The 10,389-nt window shown below is 38.4% G+C and overlaps 1 protein-coding gene across 1 annotated transcript; it reads left to right on the forward strand.

Moving 5' to 3' along the window:
* The first annotated feature begins 3,110 nt into the window (after positions 1 to 3,110).
* On the forward strand, positions 3,111 to 6,761 carry LOC149163789 (uncharacterized). Its single transcript, XM_089431863.1, has 2 exons — positions 3,111 to 5,950; positions 6,137 to 6,761. Exon 1 carries the CDS (start codon positions 3,276 to 3,278, stop codon positions 5,730 to 5,732), a length of 2,457 nt encoding a protein of 818 aa, XP_089287989.1. The 5' UTR covers positions 3,111 to 3,275; the 3' UTR covers positions 5,733 to 5,950; positions 6,137 to 6,761.
* The last annotated feature ends 3,628 nt before the right edge of the window (positions 6,762 to 10,389 follow it).

The raw sequence follows: 10,389 nt of genomic DNA on the forward strand, positions 1-10,389 counted from the left end.
TGCCTCCTCAAATAGGCTTATTTTCAAGTTGTTAATCTATATCTTCTTATGTTTTTGTGATATGGTTACATAACACCAGAAGACGGGAAATCCTTGGGACAACTGGTGATAGGAGTTTTCAACTTTCACGGGGCGGGATAAAAGAGCAGAACTCAAAACACGACTGGAAGACCAGAGGGACATTGTCTCATTCCCCAACTTAAACCATTCCTTTCTCCATTCAATTCCAACAACTTCAGCCCCTCAAATTCCTCAAAAAGCCATATGTTGCAAACCATGTCCATGCCTCATTCTTGTTGTTAGAGTTTAGGGCTTCCAAACTATTGATTCCTTACATGGACTTGGGTACAAAATCAAATGTGTTAAACAAGAAAGTACAAAGGAAATAAAAAATAAAACTTTAAAAAGATAAGCCTTTATGTTTACTTTTTCAAATTTAACATTCAAGTGTTTGTCTTTCCAGATATATATCTTAGAATTGGAATTGGTAAAAATTTAAGCTCCCGTGATACAACCAACGTGAAAATGGATTGGGCGGTAGGCCGGTTTGAAGGTAGAATTGAAAACATTTGTGGATGTGAAAATGTTCAAAGAAATATTGGCAAAGTTGTTCAAAGATGAACAACTTTATGTGTACGGTGGGAAGATAAGATATGTTAGGGTTCAAAAGAAATAAATATAACAATCAAGAAACACACATTCAAACCATGTACACCATGATTATCTAGAAAACCCCAATTGGGGAAAAACCAACCAACAATAGATCTATTATTGTCCTTGGCCAACAACCTGAGCTTTCACCGCTCAACCATGGCTCCCTACAATGGAGAATACACAAGCCTTTTAAGGGCTTCAACTACATGTAATACCATGAGCTCAAAACCATGAGTCACCAATACTAGGTGCCCAAAACCACAACTATTAACCATAATTGTTGACATAACCTCAACTCCACCATAGGGTCAAGTTTATCTAATAATCCCCCCTTTAAACTTGACTTTGGGTTTTCCTTGGCCTAATCTAGCCAAATCTACCAAGTGAGCCAACCACCACTCACCTCCAGGCCCTACCCAGTGAATGTCAGGGTATTTGATAATCTCACAAGCTATCCTAGTTCAACATGCTTCATGATACCACCACATGCATCCCCATATCACCCAAGTGGACATTCAAACTTTACCAGTGATTTACTGGATTATGCATGCCTTACCAGGTCTTACAGTTGTATACCTATTTACATGAAAATTTTCATTTTCATTTTATTTTGTTGCTAGCTTGACCCACACACAACTTGAACTGCTGCAAGTTTAGCCATGCATTTCACCCTATAAGACTCCTATCCCACTATTTAACCTTTCTCTTGTAACTGAATTTTTATTAAAAAGAAAAATACGAAAATTTTGATAACTCCACAATGATAGAGACACACCTCTACTAAACCCCTCCTCATCCTTTGGTTATGAGGAAATCAAATAGAGGGAGAGCGCGGGCGGGCTATCAGTTATACCCTAATGAAATAAGCTGACGGAAATGGTGCAGACCAGATCGCCATGTCCATGCTCCTCCCCTCGCCATTGAGGACCCGAGGATACTTCTTCCATGCAGAAATTTCCCACATGATTTCATCCGACACTGCCCAGATCTCATCCCTTGGGTTCTCCCGGGGTTGAGGAACGAACTCCTCTGGCACAATGCTACTTCCTATCTCGGTGGGCAGGGTTCTTTTCCAATCGGCTCTCTCTCGACCATGGCTTTGAACAACAGTTCCAGAATGCTGATATGCTGGACCTTTTGTTTTTTCGTCACCCACAATCGCTGGTGTGGCTTTAGATGGCAGCAGGAGGCAGGAGAACCATGCCCTTCCATTGTTCTGACTTCTGCTTCTTGCAGTACTCACAAACGATACAAGTCACCTTATCACACCTCCTTGTTATGTTGTCATTTGGTGACAACTTTTGTTGCACCTCGAACAATTCTAGCCACCAACTCCTCTTGACCTTTGACGCAATTCTCAACTCATCAATTTCTTGGTCAAGCAAACCACCGCTCATGGATTGGATTCAAATGCAACCTGGAAGTAGGCAACATGACATACCATTTTCATATCCAGTAATTTGCATTCCAAAACAGAACTGCTTACTCCTTTAACAAACATTTTTATATGAGAAGAACCTTCATTAGTGCCACTTGTTTAAATTCTGGTATCTAAGACTACGAAAGGGAGATTCCACGCAGCACTCCCCAAAGGACTCGACTCAGAGGCATCATGAGAAACAACTTTTCCTCGCCCATAACTCAACATCACGAGGAATGACTTTTCGTCGCCCATAACTCGAACTAGCAATAACCCAATGTTACTGCAAAACTATTTTTCTATTCTCATGTCAGACTTACTTACCCTTCGCTATTCAACACTAAATTTTGAAGTGCAGATCTTTGCTGACTTTTCCTTGTCTTTCGTCGATATCTCTAGCAGGGCGTTTTAGTCCAGGGTGCACGCCTCCACCACGGCCTCAAAATCTAATTTAAACTTTCAAAATTTAATTTAAACTTCCAAAAAATATTCCCAGGCCTTGGCAAAGGCTTCAGACTTCATTTTCTTCTTGCTCCTCATCGAACCATCACTCAACGGACACTTTTGGTTTGTGCAACGAGCTATTGCTTCAACCAGCACCACTACTTCGTCGATGGGAACATTTCGAACAGCTAGCCAGGGCCCTTGCCAACCAGAGCTCTAATACCACTTGTTAGGGTTCAAGAGAAATAAATATAACAATTAAGAAACACACATTCAAACCATGTACACCATGATTATCTGGAAAACCCCAATTGGGAAAAAAACCAACCAACAATAGATTTATTATTGTCCTTAGCTAAAACACAACCAAGCTGGCCAACAACCTAACCTTTCACTCCGCAACCATGGCTTCCTACAATAAAGAGTACACAAGCCTTTTAAGGGTTTCAACTACATGTAATACCATGAGTAACCAATACTAGGTGCCCAAAACCACAAATGTTAACCATAATGGTTGACATAACCTAACTCCACCATGGGTTCTAAGTTTATCTATCCAGATAAAGATTTGTCGTTGCAAACAACTTTATTGAGCGGAGAGGACACCAACGAATGAGTGACTGAAGATATGTGCCGTTGATAGAGCACAAGATATACTTACACAGGATTAGAGCAACAGGTTCCAGTTTAAGTCTTGAGAGCCGTTGCATACAGATAGACTCCAACTATTCTCAATCTCCATCTGAATCTGCTCACGATGCTTTCCGTTTCAAGGATTTCACTTCCTGTTATTCCTCATCCGCCTCCTCATCATTCCCCAAATAGCAACAACAATAAGCATAACGCCCATATCATTTTCCCTGTCAAAAGATTCTCATACTCTGGCACAGCACACTCCTCTTACAATTCCCATGGCAATGCAGAGAAGCGCATTAGAAGATTGTGTTACACCAACAGGCTTCCAGAGGCGGTGGAGACCTTCAACCATATCCTTCTTTCAGCTGAATCCATTCCGTCTCTCACGACGTGCGCCATTTTGTTGAGTAACCTAGCCCGAGGGAATCGACATGAGCTAGCATTCTCTGTTTACAGAGTTATGATTGAAGCAGGTATTGTTCCAGATGTCGCAATTTTAAATATTGTTATCAATTGCCACTGCCAAACAGGTAGCATGGATTATGCATTCAAAGTGTTTGATGAAATGGAAGCAAATGGGTATGTTCCAGATGTCTTTACCTTCAACACCCTCATGAAAGGGTTTTGCAGGGAGGGCAGAATAGAGGAGGCTGTCAACCTTTTCAATCAAATAGTAGGCAAAGAACAAGTTACTAATGTTGTTACGTATAATACCCTAATAGATGGCCTCTGCAAGACAGGGAAAACCCACGAGGCATTCGGGTTGTTGGCTGTTATGCTGCAGAAAGGTCATGAGCCTAACACAATCACACTGAGCACCCTTATGGATGGACTATGCAAAGAAGGTAAGCTTCAAGAGGCCAAGAGACTACTGTATGAGATGCTACAAAATGGTTATAATCCCAATGTCATTACATACAATACTCTGATCGATGGTCTTTGCAAGGAAGGCAAGTTGGAGGAGGCTAGAAAGCTCTTCTATGAAATGCCCAACAGAAACATATGTCCTGATGTTGTCACATTCAATGTGTTTATTGATAGTCTCTGCAAGGAAGGGCGGTTGCATGATGCCACCATGATGCTAAACGAGATGCTGAACAAGGGCTACACTCCAAATGTGATCACATGCAATGCATTTATTCAGGTTTTCTGCAAAGAAGGCAAACTTCAACAAGCTATTGCGCTATTAGATGTTATGGTGCAAATGGGCCATCAACCTGATGGAATCGCATACAGTCCACTCATAAATAGGTTTTGCAAGGTGGGTAATGTAGAGAAGGCGAAGGAGCTCCTTCAATGCATGTTGAAGAAAGGTTGCAGCGCTGACGTAGTTATCTATACTGCATTTATAGATAGATTCTGCAAGGAAGGACAATTGCAAGAGGCCACCAAAATGTTTCATGAGATGTTGGATAATGGGTGTACTCCCAATGTGATCACGTACAATGTTTTTATTGATGGTCTCTGCAAAGAAGGCAAGCTTGAACAAGCTCTTGGGCTGTTAGATGTTATGGTGCAAACAGGCCATCAACCTGATGAAATAACATACACTACACTGATAAATCGATTTTGCAAGGTGGGTAATCTGGAGAAGGCCAGGGAGCTCCTCCGGAACATGTTGGAGAAAGGTTACAGGGCTGATGTGGTTATCTATAATGCATTAATAGATAAATTCTGCAAGGACGGACAATTGCAAGAGGCCACCGAAATGCTTCATGAGATGTTGGATAAGGGGTATACCCCCAATGTGATCACATACAATGCTTTTATTGATGGTCTCTGCAAAAAAGGCAAGCTTCAACAAGCTCTCGGGCTGTTAGATGTTATGATGCAAATAGGCCACCAGCCTAATGAAATCACATACAATATGCTTATAAATGGGTTTTGCAAGGCGGGTAATGTGGAGAAGGCCAGAGAGCTTCTTCCAGACATGTTGGAGAAAGGTTGCAGGCCTGGCCCAGTCACCTATACTGTAATAATAGATGGACTCTGCAAGGAAGGACAGTTGCAAGAGGCCACCAAAATGCTTAATGAGATGTTGGATAAGGGGTATACTCCCGATGTGATCACATACAATGCTTTTATTCATGGCCTCTGCAAAGAAGGCAAGCAAGAACAAGCTCACGGACTGTTAGATGTTATGGTGCAAATAGGCCTTGAGCCTAACGAAATTACATACAATACACTTATAAATGGGTTTTGCAAAGTGGGTAACATGGAGAAGGCCAGGGAACTCTTTCAAGACATGTTGAAGAAAGGTTGCGAGCCTAACGTAGTTACCTATAATACATTAATAGATGGGTTCTGCAAGCTTCGCAAAATAGAGGCAGCTCAACTGATCTTCCATGAGATTCCAAAGCAGGGTCTAAGCCCTGATGTTGTTACATACAACACATTGATAGGTGGACTCTGTCATGCTAGTAAATTTAGGGAGGCAATAAAATTATTTCAACAGATGAATGATAGCGGTCATGTCCCTAATAGTATTACATATACCACCCTCATGGATGGATTATGCAAGGAAAGTATTCCCAAAGAGGCTAAGAAACTATTCCATAAGATCTTAAAAAAGGTTTGACACTGACCATGTGATATATTCAGCAGTAAATAGTGGCTTCTGTAACGAAAGTACAGTTCCAGGAGGCAGAAAGGTGCTCTGAGAAATGACAGAAGGGTTGCCATTCTAATCTCGTTATATTTCAGAGCGGTTATTACAAGGTGCTCCAAAGAATGTTGCAAGGGGTCACAACCTCATTACAATCACATTTACTTTTTTTATAGACACTTCCATTGATGGTAATTTCCCGAACTCTAGTGAGCTGATTCTGAATTGTTGATTAATCATAGTTAGGAATTCAAAATAGGTGACATTTCCTGTCACATAATGTGGAAATTGATTCAAAACTCAAGCAATGTAGCCAAGTATAAACTCTGCTATGGCAGCACTTTCATATTGATTATTGATGGCTTTTTGCATTGTAGAAAGTGAAGGGTGTTTCGAACGAAGGCGGGCTAAGGCTTTATCCATCCATTTCCTGGAGAATGCCGTACCTGGAAAGTACTTGTGTAGATGCGTTTTCCGTGGAGGAAACTACGTCAACCATTGGGTAGTTGCATAGGGTGCATGCCCTGTGCAGCACTGCAAAACCTTTATGATGTTAGTATTTTCTATAATTTATCTTCAGCAAGTAGAAAATATTTGTTATTACAACGGAAGTGGAAATGCATAAACTAATTAATAAATACATAGGCTGGACAAGCAAGGAGAAGATGAGGCATCATCATTAATTATGTATTTAGGGCACATGGTTCATTGAATTTTTGGCCCTAGAGTATTATTATAATTAGCATTCTTAAGTGAGCACTGAGGAATGCCATAGCAGGAAAATAGACTGTTTTTATATCCAGGACTACTTACAACGGAAGTGGAAATGCATAAATTAATTAATAAATACATAGGCTGGACAAGCAAGGAGATGAGGCATCATCATTAATTATGTATTTAGGGCACATGGTTCATTGAATTTTTGGCCCTAGAGTATTATTATAATTAGCATTCTTAAGTGAGCACTGAGGAATGCCATAGCAGGAAAATAGACTGTTTTTATATCCAGGACTATCTTTATTCTCTCAAAAATCTCTATCTTAATGTGCAGTTTTTCACCGCTTCGTATTTTATGTACATTTGTGTAATGCCAAATTCTGTATTGTATTTACAATGATTAATTCCATTTTGGAATTTTATTTCACTTCGTGCTTCTATCAAATGTATTCTAAATTACTGATATCATGAGATACTAAAATATTTGATATTTTGTGTTTTAACATACCAAATTATGTACACTGTTTGTACAGTTCTTCATTCTATCTGGGTTTCGATTTCATTTTGTATTTATATCATGTTAGGTTTACAAATTTACATATGGAATAAACAAAATTATTCTTCTTTGTTACTGATTTCAACAAATAATAAAATATTTGGTATTTTATGTTCCTATGTCTTGGAATCTGGTGTTAGATGTGTGTTTGGGTGTTTTTTTCCAGAAAGAAAAAAACTTATATTTCATATCGAAATATACATTGTGCAGTCCCAAGGGACTGGTTCAATAAAGCTTTAAAGCTTTATTAATAAATAAACTGCAAAAACTGAAAACAAAGTTAAGCAACATTTTACCTCGGTTCATTTTTTCTATCATAAAAGACTGAATTTTTGGAAAACTTATAAGTGGAATATTATTTTATTTATTTCTGGATCACCCCATAATTCATATTGACGAAATAATACCGCTGGAAATTGTAATGCCTCTTTAGAAAGTTTGCCTGCTTGCTGGTTCAACTCTCTGTATATGTGAGTATAAGATATCCATTGACTCCATTCAGACAGCCCCATTTCTGTAGAGATCTCCCTGAGAAGAATATGCTTATGTTTGGAACATTAACCCCTGCATTATTATTTTCCCAGTCAATGACGAGCTTCGAATCTCCAGCTTTGCTGGAACCAAAATGTCTAGCAGTGTCCAAAAGGACCCATAAACTTATAAATTCAGCTTTAGTGTTTGAACCACGTCCCGGAGCATACCGGAGAAGATAATGATGATGTTGGTTGATATAAAGAACTCTTCCTACACCACATCTCAGTGCTGGCTGGCACCATCGAAGAGGCCCCAAGGAATCTCTCTATCCAGATTTGGCATTACCAGCGCATAAAATTTCTCTCTTTTCTCTCTGTGTATCGATGTAGAAAGGAATCTCTCTATCTAGATCTGGCATTACCAGCACATAAAATTTCTCTCTTTGTATCGATGTAGAATTCTTTTGTTATTTTTTTTTAGGTTTATATTGTTTTTTGATCTTTCTATTTAGATCTGGCATTACCAGCACATAAAATTTCTTTCTCTTTGTATCGATGTAGAATTCTTTTGTTAATTTTTGTAGGTTTATATTGTTTTTTCTATAGATAATTGCATTTCATTATTTACATATTTAATTCACTTCACAATATCACAACATCATTAACAATATATGCAATTATACAAAAAGAATAATATCGTTATCATCAATGCAGCAGAAAATAAAAGAACAATAGAAGAAAAACATTTGCACATAGAGACACCAGGATTGGTCGGAGACCAGGGCAAAACTCCACAGGGGGAAAACCCTTTCAAATTCTTCTTCTTATTAGATTGTCATTGAATGTTTCAACAAAGAGAGAGTACAATGATCAATTTCTTTATTCACAAGACTATTCAGCAAAACCAATCAAACAATATCCCCAAAATGAACCCAATACTAATACTAATCAAAATCACGACTCAGAAGCTTGCAGTCACCTATCAACATTTGCGGTCAGTTGTCGAAATCTACGGTCAACTGTCAAATGCAACCCTAGTTTCCAATTGCACAGAGAGAGATATGCGTGCAGCTGAAACATTCCAGCCACATGCAGAAGCTTGCATGCATGCGGTTGCAGTGGAAAGTATCCAATGTCCCCAAAAACCCTAATCCGTATGTGCGAGCTTAGGCCCTGCAATATCAGAGTTTTGCGAATGAATTTCCCTGCAAACCAATTTCAGATCTGTGCGAGCCAAACCAAAGAAAGAAGAATGATTTATGACCTTCAAATGAGGGTCACTTGACTTGTATTTATAGCCATCCAAGAATGTCCAATTTCCTTTTGGGTCAACCTGTCATTTTTTTGCACGTGGGTTTCCATATTAAAATATATTTTTCCTTAACCAAATTAACTTCTGCCAAAGGCTAGTAAGGGTCTTCCTTCCATTAGGAAGATGGTCCAAAGGAGGAAATTGTTTTTGAGCTGCCAAAATTAACATCTTTACCCATCTTCTCTATGATTCCGCTTGTGATCTCAGGAGGAATGTGTTTATTGTGGAAGGTAACCTGATTATGAGCCCACCAAATGTTGTGCACAAAAATAGTAGGGAGTGCCTTGAAGCTTTGAACATAATCGTCCTCTTTCCATTCCCTAGTACAATCTTCAAGGGATAGATTATTCCAGCACGCTGAAGAAGGATTAAATACCCGGGCTAGTGAGTTCCATGTTCTTTGTGTATATGGGTGAGATATAAATATCGATTGTGTATATGAGGGAGATATAAATATCGATAAAACACTGTTGGATTTGATCCATCACACTATGTTTTTGATCCGATTTTTTGAGCCAACAAGTGTGGTTCATCATCAAGACACCTGTTGACTCGAAACATGACTCAAAAACATAATGCGATAGATCTGGAAGTATCTTATTACTCATCTCATAAAAACCTAAACTCTGAAAAAATAAAATATAAATATGTGAGAGAAAGTTTCACTTTCAGTTTTGCAGAGAACACAACAGTGGGGACCAGACCACCCTCCTTTAGAAAGAATGTACCACATGAACAATTTCTTGCTCAGGGCTAACCAAAGAGTCAATTTGAATTTAAGTGGACAATAATGTTTCCAAATGAAGAAGCACCACCATTTCTGGGTACAAGATTATTATCAAAATAAGCTTTATAATCCAGATTTGCGGTGTATTCAGCGGAGGATGGGTTTTTGACCAGATCAACCGGTCTGGATTCATGTACAAGACGGATAAGGGAAGAAACCAACAATCTGATATACACACTCCATTCTGAAGTCTCTGGTTCCGGGAGAGATAGATTAATTATGGAATTTTGTTAGAAGCTTTTAATTATTTCTCTATATTTTTGGGGTAAGAGTTAAGATGGTTTTTTTCGGCTTAGTTTGTTTTTTCTAATCTAAGTTTTTGAAAAAAACATTTATAAAAGGAATTTTTTTGTTTTATGTAAAACTTTTTTTATGTAACTACTTTAAAAATTGTAGATAGATTTAGAAAAATCTGACAGGTTTTTATTTATCCATGTAAATTTATAGAGGTAAGATGAAAAACATAAAAGATAAAACAAATGGAAAATGGATTGAATAGTTGGATAATGTATGCCTGTTGTAAATCTCTCTTGAATAATAAAAATACTGATTACCATTGCCCGGTGCCCTATGATGTTTATAAAACACTCTGTCAATCTTTACATTTTATTATTCTGTTATCTTGTTTATTTGCCATTATTTTTTTTTTGCAAATTATACTTTGGCGGCTCAACTCAATAATTTCCCAGCCCGGTTTGTTTATTTGCCATTATATTTTTGCAAATTATACTTTGGCGGCTCAACTCAATAATTTCCCAGCCCGGTTTGTTTATTTGCCATTATAT

The sequence above is a fragment of the Pinus tabuliformis genome, chromosome 5_1, assembly GCF_031772625.1.
Source record: "Pinus tabuliformis cultivar Carrire ecotype Pingquan chromosome 5_1, CPIR1, whole genome shotgun sequence".
In the NCBI taxonomy this organism is placed as follows: Eukaryota; Viridiplantae; Streptophyta; class Pinopsida; order Pinales; family Pinaceae; genus Pinus; species Pinus tabuliformis.